This window comes from Salmo trutta, chromosome 14, assembly GCF_901001165.1.
Source record: "Salmo trutta chromosome 14, fSalTru1.1, whole genome shotgun sequence".
Lineage (NCBI taxonomy): Eukaryota > Metazoa > Chordata > Actinopteri > Salmoniformes > Salmonidae > Salmo > Salmo trutta.
In genome coordinates this window covers 4649468-4675787 of record NC_042970.1, presented here as the reverse complement: position 1 = coordinate 4675787, position 26320 = coordinate 4649468, and the positions used below count along the sequence as shown (strand labels likewise).

Here is a 26320-nt window from a genome sequence, read left to right as displayed (position 1 = left end):
GGCTGATTGGGAGTCACACATAAGTGGCCTACTTTGCCTTTTGGGTTTGTGAGGAATTGTTGTGTGCACTGCGTTTGGACGAGCCTGCCACACTGTTGCTGTTGTGAGTATTGGTTGTTGTTGTTTTGTTTGTTTGTTTCAAGTGGATGCTCTACTCCTTCTTTTGAACATAAAAAAATATGAGTATCCATACTTCCACTGCGCCTTGGTCCTATTTCACCAATGACAACTGTGACAAGTGTGCTGTCACAGCAGCAATATTTGTGACCTGTTGCCACAAGAAAAGAGCAACCAGTGAAGAACAAAATCCATTATAAATACAACCCATATTTATGTTTATTTATTTTCCCTTTTGTACTTTAACTCTTTGCACACATTACAACACTGTATATAGCCATAATATGACATTTGAAAATGTCTTTATTCTTTTGGAACTTCTGTGAGTGTAATATTTAGTGTTCATTTTTTATGATTTATTTCACTTTTGTTTATTATATATTTAACTTGCTTTGGCAATGTAAACATATGTTTCCCATGCCAATAAAGCCATTTGAATTGAAAGAGAGAGAGAGAGAGAGAGAGAGAGAGAGAGAGAGAGAGAGAGAGAGAGAGAGAGAGAGAGAGAGAGAGAGAGAGAGAGAGAGAGAGAGAGAGAGAGAGAGAGAGAGAGAGAGAGAGAGAGAGAGAGAGAGAGAGAGGGGGGAATGGGATGTGTGAGAGATGGGTAAGACAGAGTGGGAGAGATTGGTGAAACAGATGAGTAAGAGAGATGGATGAGAGCGATCGATGAGAGAGGCAGTTTAGAAAGGTAGAAGAGAGTGATAAAAGAGAAAGAACTAAAAAGATGAGAGAGTGCAACTGATCGATGACAAAGAGAAGAGATGGAAGTGAGAGAAATATAATCAGAATCACTCTCATCATCCCCACATGTAGAAGTTTACAGGACAAACGAAAGGAAGCGTAGACTCCAGACTGTAGGCTTCCTCCCAAGTGGCACCTAAGTCACTATAGTGCACACTACTTTTGACCAGATGGTTAAAAGTTTTGCACTATATATGGAATAAGATGCCATGTGGGATGCATTTTAGGATTCATGAACTGCTACAGAACCGCTACCAGTGATCTTTCTGATGTTATTATCTGTGTCCCCGAGTCTCTCTGCCTGCAACAGCTAATGAAAAACGACCTAAAGGTCTCCCCGAGCTAAAGCCTGGGGCCGGCGTCCCAAAATGGCACCCTATTCCTTATTTAGTGCCCTACCTTTGACCAGAACCCTATGGGCCCAAGTCAAAAATAGTGCACTACCAAGGGAACAGAGTGCCATTTGTGACGCATCCTGGCTGTCAGAACCCCTCGGTGGCAGCAGCATATCCCTGTGCAGTGGCGCAGACACACATTGCACTCCTTTTCACTCCTATTCCACAGACAAGTACGCTGAAAAGTAGGCCACTTCAAGAAAAAGATAGACATTTTGCATGGCACTGGAAGGGAGACCAAGCGTGAATGCAGTTTTTTTTCTTCTGTCCAGTCCATCATGACAACATGAATGCTGTGTGTTTGTCATACATGTAAAATGTGTTAGAGCTGTGTGAATCGTGTAGCTTTGCAAAGTCACATCTCATTGGCATGTCGTCTTCTGGTTTTTCCAAGCTTTGATACCAGCTACTGCACATTATAATGAAACATGTTTAAATTATGCAAACGTTAAAATACTTTATCTAAATAGATAATCTGATCATCGTACTATCTAAATAGTTGATGTCACCAGGCAGGTCAAAACTCCATCCTGCCACAGCAGGCAGATATTTCAGGCGGACTTTTCAAACCGCTCTTACACTAAAAGAGCGTTATCATCATGTTCACAGTATTATATCAACCTCATAGTGTGGAAATATACACTGAGTGTACACAACATTAGGAACACCTGCTCTTTCCATGACCTAGACTGTCCAGGTGAATCCAGGTGATCAGTTATGATCCCTTATTGATGTCAATTGTTAAATCCACTTCAATCAGTGTAGACGAAGGGGAGGAGACAGGTTAAATATTGTGTGTGTGTGCCATTTAGGAGGGTGAATGGGCAAGACAAAATATTTTTAAGTGTCTTTGAATGGGTGTATGGTCGTTTTTCATACTCAACAGATTGAGATGCATCCAATGTAAAAAAACAACAGATACATCTCAGATATATTTTTATGGGGATTTCTGTATTATGCAAATTCAATTTCTGCGGCGGGGGGGGGACGGGGGGACCTTAGGGGGCGACCGGATATCACCTTAGGGGATTTTAAAGATTCTTACACTTTTTTTAAGCTGAACAGCATACCAGTTATCTTAAAACCATGATACTTTTTCATTACTTCCCTTACAAAAGAAAAAATACATGTGAAATTTGCAGTTTCATATGTGAAATAACTTTTTGATATTTTCACATATGAAAACAAAAGAGACACGATGCCGTACACGTGGTCTGCAATTGTGAGGCCGGTTGGGGGGTACTGCCAAATTTCCTAAAATGATATTGGAGGCGGTTTATGGTAGAGAAATGAACATTGAATTCTCTGGCAACAGCTCTGGTGGACATTCCTGCAGTCATCATTCCAATTGCACGCTCCCTCAAAAGTTGAAACATATGTGGCATTATGTTGGGTGTAAAAACTGCACATTTTTTTGTGGACTTTTACTGTCCCCTGCACAAGTTGCACCTGTGTAATGATCATGCTGTTTAATCAGCTTCTTGATATGCCACACCTGTCAGGTGGATGGATTATCTTGGCAAATGATAAATGTTCACTAACAGGAATGTAAACAAATTTGTGCACAAAATTTGAAAGAAATACGTTTTTTGTGAGTATGGAAAATATCAGAGATCTGGGATCAGGCCATATATTCTTGGGTTGGTTAGGTTTTTATGACAACAGCGGAGAGTCAAAAAGCCTGTTTATGGTCAAAATACTGTGGGTGTAGATTGACAGATACTGGTCTGCTCTCACTTAGTTGAATATTCTTTTTGAGGTAAATGTGTGAGCGGTCAGGATGAAAGAAATATGACAAGCAGGTCATTACCTAGTCCAGTTTGGGTGATGTCTACACAGCAGGTCATTACCTAGTCCAGTTTGGGTGTAATACATAGTAGATATCTACTATATATTACAGTAACTGCCCTCCAGAAAGATAAGATCATCTGGTCTTCCAGCCAGATAAAACAATCTGGTCCTCCAGCCAGATGAAATACTCTGGTCCTCCAGCCAGATAAAATAATCTGGTCCTCCAGCTAGATAAAATAATCTGGTCCTCCAGCCAGATAAATAATCTGGTCCTCCAGCCAGATAAGATAATCTGGTCCTCCAGCCAGGCTAAAACAAACACGCAAAGTATCTGAAATGGTTTGAATAGTATTTGAACCCAGGCAGGTATAACAGACAGAGAGAGCCATGATTAACAAGCTGCTTATTACATATAGCCAGGTTATTAATCCCCATAGTCGCAGTACAGGCCTTCAGCTCGCAATGTCAGGGGGTGGGAGGGAGGGAATGTAAATGCATAAGGTTCCCTTCAATATACGGTATATCCCTTTAATATACGCAATCCATGTCCCAAGGGTTAAAAATCCTTCTTAAATCTGTCTTCTCCCCTTCATTTACACTGATTGAAGTGGATTGAAAAGGGATCATAGCTTTCACCTGGATTCACCTGGTCAGTCTGCCATGGAAAGAGCAGGTGTTCCTAATGTTTTGTACACTCAGTGTATTAGGTGTTATAAAGTTTTTTTAAGGTGTCATTCATGATTTGGAATTTTAGAAGTGAAGTGTTTTTGCAACAGTAACATAGCGTTTTCCAGGCATGTTCTTCTATTCTGCTCTGTAACAATTGCTGTCCCCATGGCACTTCCTGGTTGCCACTTCCTGATTGACTGTACAACCTACAGCAGAACAGGAAAGTAATGAGGTCATACAGTACGTCTGCATGTGGCACAACACAATCTTCTCATCTGATACAAGAGGCAGGGTTGTGTTCAACAGGGACCACACAAATGAAAACCAAAAAAGACCAAAAACAGAAGGCACACTGTTGGAAAAAAAGGGTTTCAAAATGATTCTTAAAGGCTTCCAAAATGATTCCAAAAGGGTTCCAAAATGATTCTAAAATGATTCCAAAATGATTCCAAAATGGTTCCAAAAGGGTTCCATAATGATTCCTAAATGATTACAAAATGATTCCAAAAGGGTTCCAAAAGGGTTCCCTTTTGGAATAATTTTGGAATCAAAAGGGTTCCAAAAGGGTTCCAAAATGGTTCCAAAAGGATTTCAAAAGGATTCCAAAAGGATTCCAAAAGGCTTCCAAAAGGATTCCAAAAGGGTTCTAAAATGGTTCCAAAAGGGTTCCAAAAGGATTCCAAAACGCTTCCAAAACGCTTCGAAAAGGATTCCAAAAGGGTTCTTGGCAGAGGGATAGGGTTCTATCAAGAGTCACTTTCATCTGAAGAACCCTTATTTGGAAGACGGGGGTTCTTTGTAAGACAAAGGGTTCTACTTAGAACCTTTAACATCTTAAGAACCATTTTTGTAAGAAAGGGTTCTCTGCTGATTCTTTGAGAGGCAAAAGAGGGGTTCAACATAGAACCCTTCTGAATCTGATTAATATTATTAATTGTATTTCTCTTTCTTTTAAATAGTGCCTGAGTATCAGTGTTACCTCAGTGTTTCGACTTTAACATCAGGAGTTTGAGTAATCTGATGCATTTAAAAAGGCAGCTGTGATAATGTTTTAAACTGTACCAATATGGGAATATTTGTGCATGTATTTGACATTCCCTTAATCATTGTACATATACAGTACTGACATAGTTGATATCTTTGCCATGATTTATGTCTTTCATTGTCATATTTCCCAGCATGCTCTATTGCAGGTTGATTTTCAGAATCATTTTTTTCATTCTGTGTTTTTGCATATTCATTGATGTACAACGATAAATGACATATATTGTTCTATACTAATCCAATCTGTTAGTAGTTGGACTTGTTACACCCATTATTGAGCTTGTTTGTCACGTCCTGACCAGTAAAGGTGTCATTTTGTTATTGTAGTTGGTCAGGACGTGGCAGGGGTGTGTTTGTTTTGTGTTGTTGTTTTTTTTTGGGTTAGTTCTATGTTATGTATATCTATGTTTGATTTTCTAGTATTTCTATTTCTGTGTGGTATTGTTTGGGATTGGTCTCTAATTGGAGGCAGCTGTATCTTGTTGCCTCTAATCAGAGGCCATATTTAAGTAGGGGTTTTTGTCTGGTGTTTTGTGAGTGGTTGTATCCATGTATAGTTAGGTTACCTTACAGGACTGTTGTGCGTTTTCTTGTTTTGTTTCAGTGTTCACGTTTAAATAAAAGTATAAGTATGGACACTTACCACGCTGTGTATTGGTCAGACATTTCTTCCTCCTCAGAAGACGACACTCATGACATTGTTGTTCAAGTTTAGATGATTTACATAGTCTCATTAATTAAATTTCCCTTCCCTGGCAGTCATTCTAAATGCAGATTGCGGGTGATTAAAATGTTCAATTGTTGGATATCCTCACTCAGGCTGAATTCCAACAGGAATAACACATCACTTTGCAAGTGAACATAATGTGAACTGCAGGCCTGATGTGGTCTGTAAACCAGGATATTCCTATTACCACCATGTCAGGGCATAACTGGGACCTAACAGAAAGACCTTATGATCCAGTGTCTTGCGAAAGTATTCACCCCTCTTGGCATTTTTCCTATTTTGTTGCCTCACAACCTGGAATTAAAATGGATTATTTGGGGGTTCGAATCATTTGACTTACATAACATACCTACCACTTTGAAGGTGCAAAATATGTTTTATTCTGAAACAAAGAAAATATATGACAAAAAAACTGAACTTGAGCATGCATAACTATTCATCTCCCAAAGTCAATACTTTGTAGAGTCACCTTATGCAGCAATTACAGCTGCATGTCTCTTGGGGTATGTCTCTATAAGCTTGGCACATCTAGCCACTGGGGTTTTTGCACTTTCTTCAAGGCAAAACTGCTCCAGCTCCTTCAAGTCAGATGGGTTCTGCTGGTGTACAGCAATCTTTAAGTCATACCACAGATTCTCAACTGGATTGAGGTCTGGGCTTTGACCAGACCATTTCAAGACATTTAAATGTTTCCCCTTAAACCACTCAAGTGTTGCTTTAGCAGTATGCTTGGGTCATTGCCCTGCTGGAAGGTGAACCTCCATCCCAGTCTCAAATTTCTGGAAGACTGAAACAGGTTTCCCTAAAGAATTTCCCTGTGTTTAGCGCCATACATCAATTCTGACCAGTTTTCCAGTACCTGCCGATGAATAACATTCCCACAGCATGATGCTGCCACCGCCATGCTTCAATGTGGGGATGGTGTTCTCGGAATGATGGGTGTTGGGTTTGCGCCAGACATAGCGTTTTCCTTGATGGCCAAAAAGCTCAATTTTAGTCTCATCTGACCAGAGAACCGTCTTCTATATGTTTGGGGAATCTCCCACATGCCTTTTGGCGAACACCAAACGTGTTTGCTTATTTTTTTCTTTAAGCAATGGCTTTTTTTCTGGACACTCTTGCGTAAAGCCCAGCTCTGTGGAGTGTACGGCTTAAAGTGGTCCTATGGACAGATACTCCAATCTCCACTGTGGAACTTTGCAGCTCCTTCAGGGTTATCTTTGGTCTCTTTGTTGCCTCTCTGATTAATGCACTCCTTGACTGCCTGGACCATGAGTTTTGATGGGCGGTACTCTATTGGCAGGTTTGTTGTTGTGCCATATCCTTTCCATTTTTAATAATGGATTTAATGGTGTTCAGTGGGATGTTCAAAGTTTCTGATATTTTTTTTATAACCCAACCCTAATCTGTACTTCTCCACAACTTTGTCCCTGACCTGTTTGGCGAGCTCCATGGTCTTCATGGTGCCGCTTGCTTGGTGGTGCCCCTTGCTTAGTGGTGTTGCAGACTCTGAGGCCTTTCAGAACAGGTGTATATATTCTGATATCATGGGACAGATCATGTGACACTTAGATTGCACACAGGTGGACTTTATTTAACTAATTATGTGACTTCTGAAGGTAATTGGTTGCACCAGATCTTATTTAGGGGTTTCATAGCAAAGGGGGTGAATACATATGCACGCACCACTTTTCCGTTTAAAAAAATAAATAAAATGTAACAATAAATTTCTCTCATTTCACTTGACCAATGTGGACTATTTTGTGTATGTCCATTACATGAAATCCTTATAAAAATCTATTTAAAATACAGGTTGCAATACAACAAAATAGGAAAAATGCCAAGCGGGATGAATACTTTTGCAAGGCACTGTATGTATAACTATTGTCATAAAGAATTACATTTAAAGGCTAATAAGGCTGGTGGAACCCATAAAAAAATGAAACGTTTTTTAATTTCCAGTAGAACTGTTCATAGAGGGTTCTAGAAAAAACCTTTAGAAGAAAAAAGGGTTCTAGGCAGAACCCTTCATAGAGGGTTCTAGATAGAACCCCCTGTAAATGTTTTTTTATGAAGAAATCTACATAGAGGGTTCTAGAACCCTCTACAAAGGGTTCTACCCAGCACCAAAATGGGTTCTCCAATGGGGACAAACCAGGCTCTACTTAGAACCTTTTTTTCTTAGAGTGTACTACTATCAGAATCCCTTGATTTTTGATTTCCATTGAATTTTTTTTTTAATAATAATAATAATAATAATAAAAATAAATAAAATGTTAAGGTGTGCCCTCTTGAATATGACCCATCCCATAATACGCAGGACATTTCTAGGAGAATTGTCTCACCATCATTATCTTACTATAGTCGCCATCATTTATGTACAATATATTTCAATTAAGCACAGGCTATGGGGTATTGGGATAAACCCATTTCTCTCTAGTGTGACCTGTTGTAACACAGAGTTCAACAGCTGAGAGGACTAGGGAATAACTTAAATACTCAATACACAGAATCCAACAGGTGAGAGGTGATCTTTTTAGAATGTATAAAAGCTATTTATTAATGACCTGTAGGTGATTTTAAGGTATAAAAGCATCATATCTACTCTGTACGTATCAATTTATTTTGTGATAATAAAAAAGAAGCAATGCAATGGTAAGTAGGGTAGGATGATCTGAGATGTACCTGTAAGAATGGTTTAGGGAGGGGTTGTTTATTGTGAGTATTACCTTTCTTCTGTCCTGGTGAGGAAACGTGCTGAAATGTTCCCCCCCTCTCCACTCTGTCTTCGTGAATGAATCATTAGAGAGAAAAAAAAAGCGATTTCAGCCTGACAGTAAGAGTCCTCTGGGTCTTTACTCGAAGAGCTTCTCCTACCAAGGTCACGATGAAACCTTGTCCCACAATTAAGAGTAAACCTCTATTTTATTTCCCCTAACGTGACTTGGTAATGAAGTAGGAATGGGAGGATGTACGTTGTCTATTTGCAAGTCTAATAATCTATTATTTTTGTGTATTCCCTGTCCAGCCAGAGTACAGAGAAGGCCTTTTAATAGATGTGTTATCTAGTGCCAGACTGGGTTCAAACAGTATCCGTTGGTCAGCTTTCAGACAGGGGTTCTAACAGTATCCGTTTTCTTTCTAATACTTCCTCTGGGCTTGACTGAGCTGGCCTGGTCGAAATGGATCCAATGGAATAGTCCAAAAAGTGCAAACATCTGGCACTCGATCAGATACGATCTGAACCCACGTCTGCTGGCTACAGAAAAGTGTGGCTCCAGTGCTCTGTGAGAAATGAAAAATGTTGTATAGTAACAGCTGTCTATGGAGCAGAGGGGTGTGTATAATCACAGTATTGCCTAGGTTAAGGTTGTATAGTAACAGCTGTGTATGGAGCAGAGGGGTGTGTATAATCACAGTATTGCCTAGGTTAAGGTTGTATAGTAACAGCTGTGTATGGAGCAGAGGGGTGTGTATAATCACAGTATTGCCTAGGTTAAGGTTGTATAGTAACAGCTGTCTATGGAGCAGAGGGGTGTGTATAATCACAGTATTGCCTAGGTTAAGGTTGTATAGTAACAGCTGTGTATGGAGCAGAGGGGTGTGTATAATCACAGTATTGCCTAGGTTAAGGTTGTATAGTAACAGCTGTGTATGGAGCAGAGGGGTGTGTATAATCACAGTATTGCCTAGGTTAAGGTTGTATAGTAACAGCTGTGTATGGAGCAGAGGGGTGTGTATAATCACAGTATTGCCTAGGTTAAGGTTGTATAGTAACAGCTGTCTATGGAGCAGAGGGGTGTGTATAATCACAGTATTGCCTAGGTTAAGGTTGTATAGTAACAGCTGTGTATGGAGCAGAGGGGTGTGTATAATCACAGTATTGCCTAGGTTAAGGTTGTATAGTAACAGCTGTCTATGGAGCAGAGGGGTGTGTATAATCACAGTATTGCCTAGGTTAAGGTTGTATAGTAACAGCTGTGTATGGAGCAGAGGGGTGTGTATAATCACAGTATTGCCTAGGTTAAGGTTGTATAGTAACAGCTGTGTATGGAGCAGAGGGGTGTGTATAATCACAGTATTGCCTAGGTTAAGGTTGTATAGTAACAGCTGTGTATGGAGCAGAGGGGTGTGTATAATCACAGTATTGCCTAGGTTAAGGTTGTATAGTAACAGCTGTGTATGGAGCAGAGGGGTGTGTATAATCACAGTATTGCCTAGGTTAAGGTTGTATAGTAACAGCTGTGTATGGAGCAGAGGGGTGTGTATAATCACAGTATTGCCTAGGTTAAGGTTGTATAGTAACAGCTGTGTATGGAGCAGAGGGGTGTGTATAATCACAGTATTGCCTAGGTTAAGGTTGTATAGTAACAGCTGTGTATGGAGCAGAGGGGTGTGTATAATCACAGTATTGCCTAGGTTAAGGTTGTATAGTAACAGCTGTGTATGGAGCAGAGGGGTGTGTATAATCACAGTATTTCCTAGGTAAAGAACATAACCTCATGGTCAGGCTGCATCTGATCCTTTTGTTCCTTCACCCTCCTCTCATCACAGTACCTATTTACATCCACATGTAATACAAAAAAAAAAAACATACATTTTTGAATCGCCATATTGCATACCCTCTGAATAGGTCTAGAGATAAGCCTAACAAGGATTGTTTTGAAAGTAGCAAGAAGGTAGCAGAGTATTGATCGAGACATAACGATCGTACATTCCTTCAGGAACATGTTATTCCCTGTAGGAGCAGTAGCTAACGATCTCGATTACAGCCCAGAGACTAACCATCCCAGTAGAGATCAGAGTTTGATTAGCTGCTATATACAGCCACAAAACCTATGGTCTATTGGCTAGCCAGACGTAATGACTGGAAAGTTTATTTTCAGAGTGAGAAGGAGGATGTTTAGGAGGTCTAACTATTTGAGAGATCTGGACTAAGTGTTTTTGTTCTCAAAGTCAATTACGTGGTACCTTTATAGATATTCAGCGTAGCAACATCTACAAACAAACTCATAGTGTACAAACAAAGAGGACGGATCATAATGGATATTGTTTTGTGGGCATTACAGCCCAAGACGAACCACCCAATAACAGCTACCAGAGGTTCTCCGGAGCAAGCAAACAGTCAATACCCTCCTTTCAGTATGGGTCTAAGTGAAAAGACAAAGTAATCTCGTCATTCATTTCCTTTTTCATAACAATCATTCAAAAGGTGAAAAGACAAACCTTTCATCCCATTCATTTCATATATTCATAACACTCATTCAGAATTCAATCATTTTTTGAACACAAAATCAAATCCCTCTTTGTACAAAAGGGTGCAATAATGCTTATTAATTAAGAACTATCTATCCTGTGGAATTGGATTTTAAATGATGCCTTTGATTTCCCCCACCCCCTTTCGGTTTTCTAGAATCTATTGTTTTTCTGTTGTCATTCCGTCTGCCTTTGTATCTGAAGGATAGATCATTTTCATTCTCTGATTCCATGGCCTCCAACCACTGCTGGTTGTCATAGAACCCACTGTGACAACACCACAATCAACTCAGGAGCTGAGGGGCTCAGAGAGAGAGAGAGAGAGAGAGAGAGAGAGAGAGGAGAGAGAGAGAGAGAGAGAGAGAGAGAGAGAGAGAGAGAGAGAGAGAGAGAGAGAGAGAGAGAGAGAGAGAGAGAGAGAGAGAGAGAGAGAGAGAGAGAGAGAGAGAGAGAGAGAGAGAGAGAGAGAGAGAGAGAGAGAGAGAGAGAGAGAGAGAGAGAGAGAGAGAGAGAGAGAGAGAGAGAGAGAGAGAGAGAGAGAGAGAGACATAGACACAGAGACAGAGAGGGAGCGACACAGAGAGAGAAAGAGACAGAGAGAGAGTGAGAGACACAGAGAGAGCAGAACAATTTAGATGACAGTACATTACTAAGCTGTAAAAGCCATGCCTTTAGTAAGGCATTTATACTGAACAAAAATATTACCACGACATGCAAAGATTTCAACGATTGTACAGAGTTACAGTCCATATAAGGAAATCAATCAATTGAAATAAATTAATTAGGCCCTAATCTATGGATTTTGGTCACAGATACCTTTAAAAAAAAGGTAGGGGCAATCAATCAACAAGTCAATATCTGGTATGACAACCTTTTCCCTCATACAGCATGACATCTTGTCATAAAGTAGATCAAGCTGTTGATTGTGTCCTGTGGAATGTTGTTCCACTCCTATTCAATGGCTGTGCGAAGTGGCTGGATACTGGAGGGAACTGGAACATACGGTCGTACACTTCGATCCAGAGCATCCCAAACATGCTCAACGGGTGACATGTCTGGTGAGTATGCAGGTCATGTAAGAACTGGGACATTTTCAGCTTCAAGGAATTGTGTACAGATCCTTGCGACATGGGGGGCCGTGCATTATCATGCTGAAACATGAGGTGATGGCGGCGGATGAATGGCACGACAATGGGCCTCAGGATCTCGTCACAGTATCTATTGGCATTCACATTTCCATAGATAAAATGCAATTGTGTTCGTTGTCCGTAGCTTATGCCTGCCCATACCATAACCCCAACGCCACCGTGGGGCACTCTGTTCACAACGTTGACATCAGCAAACCACCCACTCACACGACGCCAGAGAGGTGGTCTGCGGTTGTGAGGATAGATGGACGTACAGCCAAATTCTCTAAAACAATGTTGGTAGAGAAATTAACATTCAATTCTCCGGCAACAGCTGTGGTAGACATCCCTGTAGTCAGCATGCCAATTGCACGATCCTTCAAAACTTGAGACATCTGTGGCATTGTGTTGTGTGACAAAAGTGGCCTTTTACTATGCCCAGCACAAGGTGCACCTGTGTAGTTATCACGCTGTTTAATCAGCTTCTTGATATGCCACACTTGTAAGGTGGATGGATTATCTTGGCAAAGGATAAATGTTCACGAACAGGGATGTAAACAAATTTGTGCACCACATTTGAGAGAAATAAGCATTTTGTGCGTATGGGATCTTTTATTTCAGTTCATGAAACATGGGACCAACACTTTACATGTTGCATTTATATTTTTGTTCAGTGTAGCTTCCCCTTGTTAAAGGGAATCATAGAAAGCAGAGTAATTGTTTGTGTTTTGACATTGCATGTTGTATTTAAGACTTGAAAATGAAATGTATTACTGTATTACTCTTACATATGAGTCATTGCTGGTTTCAACAACACTCTTCAATCATCAAAAGCACTTAAATTGGAGAATAAGGGCTAAAATCTAAAAACTTAACAATGCAATTATTATTAATCATCAGAATAAAGCCGAACTGAACTTGAGAATCAACTTCTCTTGTTGAAAACGACATATGTGACATCGATATTAATCAGAAACATTTATTCCAGTGCCAAAACTTACTAAAAAGTAATCAAAGAACTCAGCTGAACAACGATTTCTTGTTACACCCATTTAGTTATTTTTATGAAATAGTTTTTGCAAAATAGTTTTAATCAAAGTGAAGTTTTAATAGCTACGGATTCCACTACGCAGTTAGCTTTTACTGCAAGTTTGTCTTCCATTATTCTGCTAAAACAGGCTAATAGTTAGCTGCTAACGGATATGCTAACTGAGCAGGCTAACATTAGCAGTGCTAGAATACCTGGGGCTTTTATCAATGGTTGGGCACAAATGTGATAGGTGCGAGATGATATCCATGCAACAGGAGGGAAAAAAAAGGTTGAACTGATTAACGGGCAGGGTTTGCACCACCATCAAGCAGTTTAGGGGAAGAGATTCTCAAGCCGATAGCTAACTGAGCAGGCTAATAGTTAGCTGCTAACCGATATGCTAACTGAGCAGGCTAACATTAGCGGTGCTAGCATACCGGTTGCGGGAAAAGCAGGACACGTTTTCTAAATACGCCAACATTGCTGTAGCTTAGGGAAAACACATTTGAATTTGCCAGATGGTGTGGATCTGTACCAATCCACTGGACAGATGGTAAGATGCTCAACTCAGCCCATGGGAGACTGGACTCTGGCAAGGCGTAGGTCAGGAGGGAGGCAGTCTGGCCGACCTCCACATATCCTAGAAGACCGACCCAGCTATCAAACAGCTTTGCCCTGCTGGTGACGGACCTTCTGGACCCGGGAGTCAGCTCTGATCCGGAGAGTGAACCGACAGCCGACCACTGGTACCCTCACCCCTACAGCTTCCACTGCTCGGCAGGTCGATGACTCAAGACCACATCAGATTCCATCCTAACCACCATCATTGTGGGCAGCTCGATAGTGAGAGATTTTGGGCTGCCTTTTGCGTGGTCTGTGGACCAACTAAGGTCCAGTGTCACCCAGGTGCCAGTGTCTGAAACATCAACTCCCCCAACTCTGGACAACTACACTAATATTGGCACCATTGTCACTCACTGTGGTTCTCAACGACCTTCGGAAATACATTATTTTTAACACCCTGGTTAGCACAGGGAAGAGAATACTTATCTCTGGTCCTCTCCTGTGATACCAAAGGGATTTGGAACGTTTCAGCCGCCTCGATGGCCTAAATGTTTACCTAAAGGAACTTTGTAACATCAAGAATGTCTCCTTTTGTGACAATTTTGTCTTGCTGTGGGAGCAACCAGCACTCTTTAAAAGAAACATGATTCACCCTAACCGCAGGAGCTCCAGCAACATTGCCAACTCTTTTCGAGCCTGACGGCCTGGGTCTATTAGTGCTCCTGTCCTACTTGTCATAATCAGCAAGAGAGGACATGGAAATAATATAATTTCCCGTAGAAATGGTAGTATGGTCAATATAAGTAACCTAAATTGAGAAAGCATGTGACTAAACAAAACAAAAAAGAAGAATAAACTGGACTATGAAACAAAGATAAATGATATACAGGATGAGGGTAAAAAGCTTTGGATCACCTTAAATGAAATGTTATGCAAAAAAGGTAAACTCAGCTCCATCCTTCATTGAATCAGATGGGTCCATCATCATGAAACCCTCTGACATCGCCAACTAATTTAACACATCTTTTCATTGGAAAGATTAGCTAATTTAGGCATGACATGCCAATAACAAACTCTCAACCTTTCTTAATTAATTAAATTATGAAAGACGAGCAATGTCATTTTGAATTCAGTAAAGGGAAATGTGGAAGAGGTGAAAAAAATATTATTGTCTATAATGACAAACCAGCTGGTACTGAAACATGGATGGAAATTACTGAGGACGGTTTCAGACTATATTGCCACTTCTATTTTCCATTTCCTCAGTCTATGGTAAGCAAAAGTAATTCCAGAAACCAATATTAGCAAAGCACCCTTTACTGGTAAAAACAGCCGACCAATTAGCTTGCTACCGACCCTTAGTAAACTTTTGGAAAGAATTGTGTTTGACCAGATAAAATGCTATTTCACAGTAAACAAATGAATAACTGTCTTTCAGCATACTTGTAGGGAAGGAAATTGAACATTTACGGCACAAACAAAAAGACTGATGATTGGCTGAAAGAAACTGATAATAAGATGATTGTGGGAGCTGTTTTGTTAGACTCAGTGCAGCTCTTGACATTATCAATCATAGTCTGCTGCTTAAAAAACGCATATGTTATGATTTTACATCCTGTGGATCAAGAGTTACTTATCTAACAGAACACAGAGGGTGTTCTTTAATGGGAGCCTCTCTAACGTAAACCAGGTAAAGTTTGGCATACCTCAAGGTAGCTGTCTTGGCCCCATACTTTAAAAAATATTTTTACTAATGACCTACCACTACTATTGAGTAAAGCCTGTGACACATTGTACGCTGATGTCTCAACATTATACACATCAGCTACCACAGCAAGTAAAATCACTGCAACACTTAACAAAGAGCTGCAGTCAGTTCTAGAATGGTGGAAAGTAATAAGCTAATCCTACATATATAAAAAGCTAAAAGCATTGAAAAACAAAAATATATATATATATTTTTTTATATGTATATATATTTTTTTCAATGCTTTTAGCTTTATATATATATATATATATATATATATTTAACTAGGCAAGTCAGTAAAGAACAAATTCTTATTTACAATGACGTCCTACCAAAAGGCAAAAGGCCTCCTGCATGGATGGGGACTGGGATTAAAAATAAAAATTAATTAAATATAAATATAAATATAGGACAAAACACACATCACGACAAGAGAGACAACACAACAATACATAAAGAGAGACCTAAGACAACAACATAGCATGGCAGCAGCACATGACAACACAGCATGGTAGCAACACAACATGACAACAACATGGTAGCAACACAACATGGCTGCAGCACAAAACAGGGTACAAACATTGTTGGGCACAGAACACAGCAAAGGGCAGGAAGTTAGAGATAACAATACATCTCCTAAAGCAGCCACAACTGTCAGTAAGAGTGTCCATGATTGAGTCTTTGAATGAAGAGATTTAAATGAAGAGTATTTGGGACAAATCATTCGCTAAAACCTAAACCTCATCTAAATCTTGTAATGAATAATGTGACAATTGAGCAAGTTGAGGAGACTAAACTTCTTGGGGTAACCTGGATTGTAAACTGAAATGGCAAAAACATATTGATGCAACGGTAGCTTCAATGGGGCAAGGTCTGTAAATAAGGCCTGTCCTTACAGGCCTTGTGTTTTATCACACCTGAACATAGGCAAATTACAGTTGGCCCAGAACAGGCTGGCCCTCAAATATACAGGGAGAGGAAATATCATTAACATCTATTCTGCCTCAAAGTAGAGGAGAGATTGACTGCATCACTACTTGTCTTTGTGAGATGTATGTGCGTGCTGAAAGCGCCGAACTGTCTGTTCAAATTACAAGCACACATCTCAGACACTGATTCATACCCCACAAGACATGCCACCAGAACTGCTTTTCCTTCACGCTGCGGTCCAACTCATCCCTAACCATCTCAATTGGGTTGAGGTTGGGTGTAATCTTATAAACGTAGGATGAAACATAGCAACGGAGCACTTTTACATCGTTTCGGTGGATGCTAGCTTGTAACAAATAACGCTTGGTGGATGCTAGCTTGTAACAAATCACTTCAGGCTTTCACATCACTATTTTACAAGTATCTGCATTATTAAAACCCTTCCCTATTCCTGAAATAATGAATGAATTACAAACTAGCCAACTAGCTATGTCTTTTGAATCAAGCTATAATAGGCTATTCGATCCAATGTTTTTCCTGTTTGCCCAAAGTTTGTCAAAGTTATTGGAGCATATCATCATATCATCATATCAAAATTAAAAGTGTACCTCAGGCTACACTCTCAGGTTTCAATACCCATCACACATAGACACACTAACTACACCTTAGCTGGCAGCTAGCTAGCTAGATTAGCTTTCTACTGTATCGATAGATTCCTGTGAGAGAGAAATGTCTGGATTTTAAATAGTAATCATTTTGTGATGGGAGCTGGTTCAGACGATCAGTGGCGTCTAGTGCTCATTGGCATTGGTGTAAAGTACTTAAGTAAAAAATTATTGAAATAGCTAGAGTATCTGTACTTTACTTTACTCTTTATGTTATTGACAACTTTTACTTCACTTTTGATACTTAAGTGTATTTTAGCAATTACATTTACTTTTGATACGTAAGTATCTTTAAAACAACATACTTTTACTCAAGTATGATTTTATGGGGTGACTTTCACTTTTACTTGAGTCATTTTCCAATAATGTATCTTTACTTTTACTCAAGTATGACAATTGGGTACTTTTTCCACCACTGCTCATTGGCAAGATCACTGGTTCCATGGACCTCTCAAAGGAAAATGTCAGCTTCAAAAGGAGCAAACAAAAAGAAAGGAAACATATAGAGGACATCGTAGTTCCTTGATAGCCAGCAAATCCGCAGAGAAACATTGAAGTTCCTACGCGTGTAAGTTTTCTATAAAGTAATACTTGACGATTCCTGTTATTATTGTGTCTGCAACGGTATAAAAAAAGTTCCTGAGGTTTTTAAGACAGAATGAGTAGTAGGCTTCATCAGGAATAGAAATAGAAGAGCAGAGAATACTTTGTGCCTTTCAGCACATATTAAAGGCATGTTTTAAATAATATATTTTCTGATTTCGGGAATTTCTACAAACAAGTTCACTGCAGTAATACAGTTCTACAAGGAACATGGTGTGGCTCCAAGGAAGAAGAGGTGTGTTGGTCGTTTGAACATTCAGGTAATTGTCCACTATTGTCAACAACTTCGCCGATATCCACACATTGCTGCTCCCAGGACAGATCCCTGGATTTTAGAGGGCAGTCCTCTGTGTGATGCCTTGATGCGTGATCGTGGTTTGCATTATCTTACATCTTGACACTTATATTTGTCAAATGTTTGTCAGCTCAACCTAGTGGACGAGCGGCAAAGACTCTAACCAAAGTTAATTACTCAAGTAATTACCACACGAATCAGATCCAAAGATGATGCTTGTGTGATCAGATTTTCTTTAACATTTCTCATTTTATTTGCTGCTTAGAGACCAGAGCTTAAAACTTCTTCAGGCTAGGGTCCTTTTTTCTCAATTTCTGCCTGACTGACATGCCCAAAGTAAACTGCCTGTTACTAAGTCCCAGAAGCCAGGATATGCATATAATTGGTACCATTGTATAGAAAACACTTTGACATTTGTAGAAATGTTAAAATAATGTATGAGACTATAACACAATTGATATGGTGTTCAAAAAGCCGATATGGTAGGAGAAAATCCAAAGAAAAACCAACCTGAATTTTTTTTGGGAGATCCCATGCTCTTACAATGGAAAGCATAGGGTCATATGCAATTCCAGCTCCCCTATTGCAATTCCTATGGCTTCCACTAGATGTCAGAAGTCTTTGTTCAAGGTTTCAGGCTTGTAACTTGAATAATGAAGAAGAAACATGAGTTTTAGTACGTGTTTGAGCATGCAACGAAGAGGACTCCCAACTGCAAATTTTGCTTTCCTATTGAACATACTTCTTTCCGTATGAAATATTATAGTTTAATTACATTGTAGGGTACCTGAGGAATATATAGAAATGTATTTTGACTTGTTGAAATAAAGTTTAGGTGTAGTTTTTGGATTCTTTTCTCTGCACGTTGAATGAGTGGATTACTCAAATCGATGGCGCCAATGAAATGGACTTTTTGGGATATAAAGAAGCATTTTATCTAACAAAACAACACTACATGTTGTAGCTGGGACCCTTTGGACTGCAAATCAGAGGAATATTTTCAAAATATAAGTGAATATTTAATCGCTATTTGTGAATTTATGAAACCTGTGCCGGTTGAAAAATATTTTGATGTGGGGCGCCGTACTCCAACAAAATCGCATGGCATGCTTCCGCTGTAAAGCCTATTTTAAATCAGACAATGCAGTTAGATTAACAAGAATTTAATCTTTTAACCGATATAAGACACTTGTATGTACCTACATGTTTAATATCCATAATTGTTTATGATTATTTATTTGAATTACGCGCCCTCCAATTTCACGGGAAGTTGTCGACAGGTGTCCCGCTGGCAGGACCTCTGACCATTTTTAGCTCTAACCCACTCCACCTGTTTTAGCTATTTTTTATGTTGTTTACTCTGTGTGATTGTCATAAAAGTGCAGGTCCTTGGTTTGTGAGAGGGTTGCTTGGGCACATCTATACACATTCTCTGTGATGTATTTATAAGAGATGTTATTTAACGTGGTCATTTATTCATTATTTATCCTCCCCTTGCCTTATCTCCATATCTAACATGGAACATCTATGAACCACAACCATGATATGTTTGAGGTTTACACGGGATGTGCCCGTGTTTGTGTGCACATGGCATGAACATGTGCAGCGTGAGAGTTTCTCTGTCATACATAATATGTATGTGTGTGTACATGTGTGAAAATAATATGTGATTGTATGTGCACAAATGTGTGCACGTATACACATGCACGTATGTGTGTGCACGTGTATGCATATATAGTACGTGCACGTGTGTGCTTGACAACGATGCAGACAGAAGCTATGTCTGTATAGTTAGAGAAAGATGTCATTTATATGTAGTGTGTGTGTGTGTGTGTGTGTGTGTGTGTGTGTGTGTGTATGTATATGAGAAAAATAACAACACTCATATCAATGGATTTCATGGACTATGTTTTTATTAAGTAAATAGCTGTTTTTAATTATATTAAATAACTGTCTTTAAAAGTAACTGCAATCTTTAATTGTGTTGTTCTCAAAAAAAGTCAAGCGAGTTACATGTAATAGTATGTAACTTGTTTGATATTTAGAGTAGATAGCTTTCTAATGAGGCTAACATGATCTAACATTCTCCTCTTTCCAGCATTGTATATAACTCCAAATGTGTTGATAGAGCAAGTCACGTACGTACTTGTTTAAGAATAGAAAGAAAAATGGTTGTTATCCTCGAGGTATTGAAAGGTATTGAAAACAAGGGTGGCAATCATTTCTACTCTTATGTTTTTCAAGAAATAAAAAATTACTTGTAAAAACGAAATCTCTTTCTCTGAGCAATTGTATTCGTATAAAATAATATAATTCTCCCCAAAAATGTAGCATATTATATATCTCAGTATTTGTATTATTTATTAAATACAGTATGTTTTGCAAGTCTTTATCAAAGGTGCAAATCATTATGGACCTGACTGTATACAGTGAGCTCCAAAAGTATTGAACTTTGACAATATGTTCTTGATTTGGCTCTATACTCCAGCACTTTGGATTTGAAATTATGCAATGTCTATGAGGTTAAAGTGCAGACTGTTAGCTTTAATTTGAGGGTATTGATTTCCACATCGGGTGAACCATTTAGAAATTACAGCACATAGTCCCCTCATTTTTAGGGGAACAAAAGTATTGGGGAAAAAAATCACGTATACAGTTTATTCAAGTAGAAAAAGGTAAGTATTTGGTCCCATATTCACTTAGGCATAAATATCATACCCCCAAAACAATACTCCCCTCCACTCAGTTCGGGTGGAGCCTAGCCGAAATCGGCTAGACAAACCGAACAAGTGTGCTCTCCCTTAAAATACAGAGAAAAACGTGTCAAGAGAACTGTTTGTCTATTTTGAGATGTCTTAGCCAGTATACACTTCCTCAATAAAGTCTGAATTAATCTAAGATAACTCAAGAAATCGGTCATTAATTTTGCAGTTTTTGCCGAGGACATCTTAGTTACACAATTTTACATCTAACTAAGATGTTTGGTGCAGTATTTCTCAATGAATAAATGAAATCGAGTCGTCTCTTGTTGAATGACAACAAATACTTTATTGAAGAATTCCTAGTCTTGACCAAGGGGCGTTGACTTCAGTTCCGAACTTCTGCTTACCTCCAGAAAAACATTTGTGTGGCCGAACAGCCCGAAAAAAATCCTCACCGAAATCCACAATTGTTACTATACAGAAAACACGTGCAGAAGGTGAGTTTAATACGGAACCGATTCAAAAAATTGGAAGCTGAACTGAACGTGAGAGACAATCAATAACACCTAAGGACTGATGACAACAGAGGGTGAAATAAAGGGGGGTTAATCAGGGAAGTGATGAAGTCCAGGTGTGCATGAGGCGCAGTTCTGCGTAATGATGGGTTGCAAGGTGTGCATAATGATGGGTTGCCAGGTGTGCATAATGATGGGTTGCCAGGTGTGCATAATGATGGGTTGCCAGGACCGGTGAATAGTTAACCCGCGACGGGGGAGTATCATTATAATATCATTATAATGTTTGCACAACTTTTCCGAACGGCTTCGGCTGGGAAACATTTTCGGACACCTTTAAAGCTGGCGAGAGGTGGTTAGAATCGGAAGGATGGGAGGCCAAAAGAATCTATGTAACCAGTCCAGAGTGTGGAAACATAGTCTGTCCTACAGTTGGGTAATCAAGAAAGTTCATAGTCAACAAAGCATGCAGGAGTCGTGAGGCAAATAGCAAAATAGCACAAGAAAGAAAAAAAATAACGACTTGTGTCACTCAGTCACTCGCCCCAACAGCGCCTGTGTGCTGGAGGCGATTGACAGCTCGGTTGAGAGGCAGGAGTGTGGTAGCACTTTCCTTCAGAACTTGTGAATATCGTCATCAGTATTTCTACCCAACCTCAGCCAGGTAAGTAATGACAAGCAGTAAAGGCCAGGGTGTTACAATTCCACTCTGCTGGGGTTGGGGTGCCTGCCTGCCTGCCTGCCTAGGCTCTGCCTGGCTGTGCTGCTGACGTCAGGCCTTCACACAGCACGAGGCAGCACACACACACAGACATATGCACTCACACACACACAAGCTCAGACACTACACACACACATATACACACACACACACACACTGCTCCCCTGGACAGATGAGACTGTCGTTCTAATGAGCCTCTCTCTTCTCTTCCCAGCACTGTATATCATCTTTAGTATACAGCTCCCAAATGACACCCTATTCCCTTTATAGTACACTACTTTTGACCAGGACCCCCTAGGGCCTTGGTATACCAAAGTATACCAAACACCTCCCTAATATTGAGTTGCCCCCCCCCTCCCTCCCTCCACCCTTTTGCCCTCAGAACAGCCTCAATTTGTCAGGGCATGGACTCTACAAGGTGTCGAAATTATTCCACAGGGATGCTGGACCATGTTGACACAGTTGTGTGAAGTTGGCTGGATGTCCTTTTTGGGGTGGTAGACCATTCTTGATACACACAGGAAACTGAGCGTGAAAAACCAAAGCTGCGTTTGTAGTTCTTGACACAAACCCAGTGCGCCTGGCACCTACAACCAAAGACACTTACAATTTTTTGTCTTGCCCATTCACCTTGTGCACCATCCACATCTCAATTGCCTCAAGGCTTAGAAATCCTTCTACAACCTGTCTCCTCTCCTTCATCTACACTGATTGAAGTGGGATCAAAGCGTCAACTGGATTCACATGGTCTATCTAATGTGTTGTACGGTCAGTGTATGATATAGTGTGCCAGTCGGGGTGCAGATTAAGCAGGTAGTCGAGTTACAGTACACTATTGTACAAAACAATGCATTTTCACTAGACTCAGCCAGCCTTCAGCTGCATTGCAAATCCTTTTTGGTTTGCCGGTTGAATTTGTAAAGGCACAATCGTTTTAGTTTCTGAACCCCTTGCTGTTGCGCTTCAGGGTACATTTCTAACACCTATTTTCAGGAGCACTTAAGCCTTTTTTACACCAAAGAAGTTGGGAAATGCTAAATACAATAGTAAACAGACCAGAAATTGGCTCTGTAACAGCTGTCTTTGGAAGAAGAGGACCAAGGTGCAGAGTGGAATTTGTTCATCTTTTATTTTGGATAAAAAAGGCACTTAACAAAGAAAAACAAACAACAGCCAAACAATCCTATCAGGTATCCTAACACACTAAACAGAAATTAACTACCCACACCCCCCAAAGGAAAACAGGCTGTCTAAGTATGACTCCCAATCAGCGACAACGATGTACAGCTGTCCCTGATTGAGAGCCATACCAGGCCAAAACAAAGAAATACAAATCATAGAAAAAAGGACATAGAATGCCCACCCCAAATAAAACCCTGACCAAACCTAAATAGAGACATAAAAAAGGCTCTCTCAGGTCAGGGCGTGACAGGCTCTGGCATTTTTAACACACTGGTCCATGTTTTATTCTTTGAGGACCCCATTATAAGCCAGATAATGATCATTTTTATGCTAAAAAAATAAGTTAAACAGGCTCACTAGGTTAAAACTGGACTAGCCCTTCTGGCATTTGCCCGAAATGCCAGAAGGCCAGTCCACCACTGATAATAATGGTATCTATTGTAACACTGAAAACAGATGGTTTCTCTCAGCAATTAAACTGAGTCTCTGACTACACTGTGATTGGAATGTACAAGGCAATCTCACAGTCAGCTTCACAACACCTGTATTCCACATACACCCAGGTGTTGTAGTTTTCAATTTCCTCAGATGTAATTGGTTTTAAGGCCAACTAGCAAGACAAGAGAACAAACACAGCCAGTGGTCAAGAAAAGACAAACAACCATGATGACAAAAACGTCAGATAGTGAAATATGGTACATATAGAAACACAAATGAACTTACACCACATGATCCTAAACTGAGCAATTAATTTAAAAAAATGTACCATCGCCATGCAGCCATATTGTAGCTTATTATTTCTGCTAATTTCAGACACAAGCTGTATCCCAAAAAACACTATGTGCCCTGGTCCAAAGTAGTACACTATAAAGGGAATGGGGTAACTTTTTGGACACAACCATAGATAAGCAACAGCTGATTCTCTTATAGCTACAGAGGTTAAAGAGAGTCTAGATTTCCTTCAGCTAGAAAACAGACCAATTATAGTAACATCAGACTGTTAATGGCCTGGACATGGAAATGAGATGAAACTGACACACACAGCAATATGCCATATTTGTCTGAATTTCTCTATTGAGGCTTATAGCAAATGTAAGTTAATTTCTTATCCACTGTAGTTGAGGGAAATATGGTTATGTCGTGCTGCTTTAAAAGTTGATAAACTTGCTTTAGTTAAGAGACTATAAAATACCCTTTGAAATATGTTGTTTAAGTCCGATTCAGCATCATCATTCGTCTTAGCACCATCCATCTCTTAAACCTCAGCCCCTCCCAACCACACGTCAACGCATGTGAGTCAGCATGACATTGTCCTCCAGAATGTAGTCTCTCTAATTAAACCCAGCTAAATTCAGGGCAACAATGTTTCAATGTTTTTGAGAGCTGTAGCAACACTTCTGGAGTTGTACATAACTATATATTTCCTAATGTCTGCGGTTGCAAAGATGATCTAGGGAATCGAAATTGTCTGCGGTTGCAAAGATGATCCAGGGAATCCCCCATTCCATTATAGAAAGAAACGTGTGACATGACAGACCAATCAGGAATTCTCTCGGTATGTCCAACAACTCCATTATCTCAGCCAATCAGGACTAGCCAGGATGGATCCTGTCTTTCTCCCTGTATAGCTCAGTGCTTTTTCCTTGGCTAAACTCATAATTTTAAAATTGTATTCATATTTAAGGATCAAGTTTGTAATTTCAGCAACATGTTCAAGAAGGTATTTCTGCAAAAAAAATGTTTTAAAGAATGGACCTACTGGAAAGTAGGAAGTGGCATCTAATGCCTTAGATCCTGTAACTGGTCACATATAAAAGCAAGGGTTTTGTCTAATTTGCCATGCCAAGTCTTGGGTTGGCACATTGGTGCAACCAGTATTAAAGTGTGCAAGCAAATATGCCAACTGCCACCAGGTAACTCCCCCTCAGTGTTAAAATTAAAGTTATCCAATTCGACTTAATTGGCTGGTTACCCAGACACAGCTTAAACCTAGTCTTGGACAAAGAAGCACTTTCAATGGAGAATATTATGTTTTTTAGTCCAGGACTAGACTTAGGCCCATTATTATAATAATAATAATAGTAATAATAATAATAATAATAATAATAATAGGAAACAATCTGAAATCAACCTTACCTTTTCGGTGGACTGCGCTGTCCCAAAGAAGATGGGTATGAAGGCTAGCCAGACTATACAGGTAGTATACATCGTGAATCCAATGGGCTTGGCCTCGTTAAAGTTCTCCGGGACGCCCCGCGTCTTGATGGCGTACACCGTACACGTGACCATGAGTAGGATGCTATAACCCAGCGAGCATATAATCTGCAGATCCGTGATGTCACATTTCAACACTCCTCTAGCCTGGTCTGAGTCGATGCTCTTCTGTTCGTCGTAGTCGACGATGATGTTAGGGGGATCCACACCGAACCAGATGAAGACACCCAGTAGTTGAGCGGAAATTAGGGAAGAGGTGATGGCCAGCTGGGAGGTCGGGCTGATCAACCTGGGTGCCGTCACCGACGTCTTTCCTTCTTCAAAGATTCGGTAGATCCGGTTGGTCTTGGTGAGTAACGCGGCGTAGCTGATGCACATGCCCAGACCCAGGAAGATCCGGCGGAACGAGCAGATGGCGACGTTGGGCTTGGCGATCATGACGAAGGTGATAATGTAACAGAGGAAGATCCCGGTGAGGAGGACATAGCTCAGCTCACGGCCCGACGCACGGACGATGGGCGTGTCGTTGTAGCGGATGAAGGTTGCCATGACGAAGATGGTGGCGATGATGCCCAGCATGGCGAGGAAGACAGGGATCACTGCCCAAGGGGAGTGCCACTCCAGCTTCACAATGGGGATGGGCTGGCATGCCGTCCTTTCAATAGATTGATTGACTGATTAAGTACGTTTATTTGACAATTTAGAAAATACACATACAGAAGACAAGAAAACAAGCAGTAAAACATGTTTTTATAATACTACTGTATCAACGATAGCACTAAAACGTTATAGCATTATATAGGATTGAAAAATTCCTGTAAAACTTTCCCAATCTCCCAGAAATCCCTGGGAATATTTTGGGAATGTTTGTGTAATTTTGCAAGCCTTAACTTATTGCTATAGTGTTCCTGTCTGTCACCTGTTGGGGTTGGGCATCATGCTGTAGGAGCACAGCTTGCAGGACGTTTCATCATACTGGTACTGATAGCCATCACAGGGTTCACAGTGCCAGCAACACGGCATGCCTTTCACTGTCTTCTTCCTCTCTCCTGTCTTGCAGGGCTGACTGCACACAGAGCTGGGGACCTCTGTCTGTCCATTAGGCCACTGCATATCCTCGATCTGGAACACAGGATGGATGTGGTAGGTTAGACAGGAGTAGAACAATGAAAATGACTTTTTTTAAGAACAAGTCTTTTTTATTTGATTTTATCCAGTCGGATTTGAGTTTCCATAACCCCACATTACATCACTTGTGCAATGCCGTGTAACATTTATGTCT

The 26320-nt window shown here is 40.1% G+C and overlaps 1 protein-coding gene across 1 annotated transcript in view; it reads right to left on the bottom strand.

The window, feature by feature from the left end:
• LOC115207272 (metabotropic glutamate receptor 7-like) overlaps positions 1–26320 on the bottom strand; it is a 361353-nt gene that overhangs the window by 54983 nt on the left and 280050 nt on the right. The window contains exons 8-9 of the mRNA XM_029774252.1: positions 25958–26160; positions 24961–25693 (exon numbers count right to left, since the gene is read on the bottom strand). Of these exons, the coding sequence (XP_029630112.1) occupies positions 24961–25693; positions 25958–26160 (936 nt within the window). The remainder of the gene's footprint in view (positions 1–24960; positions 25694–25957; positions 26161–26320) is intronic.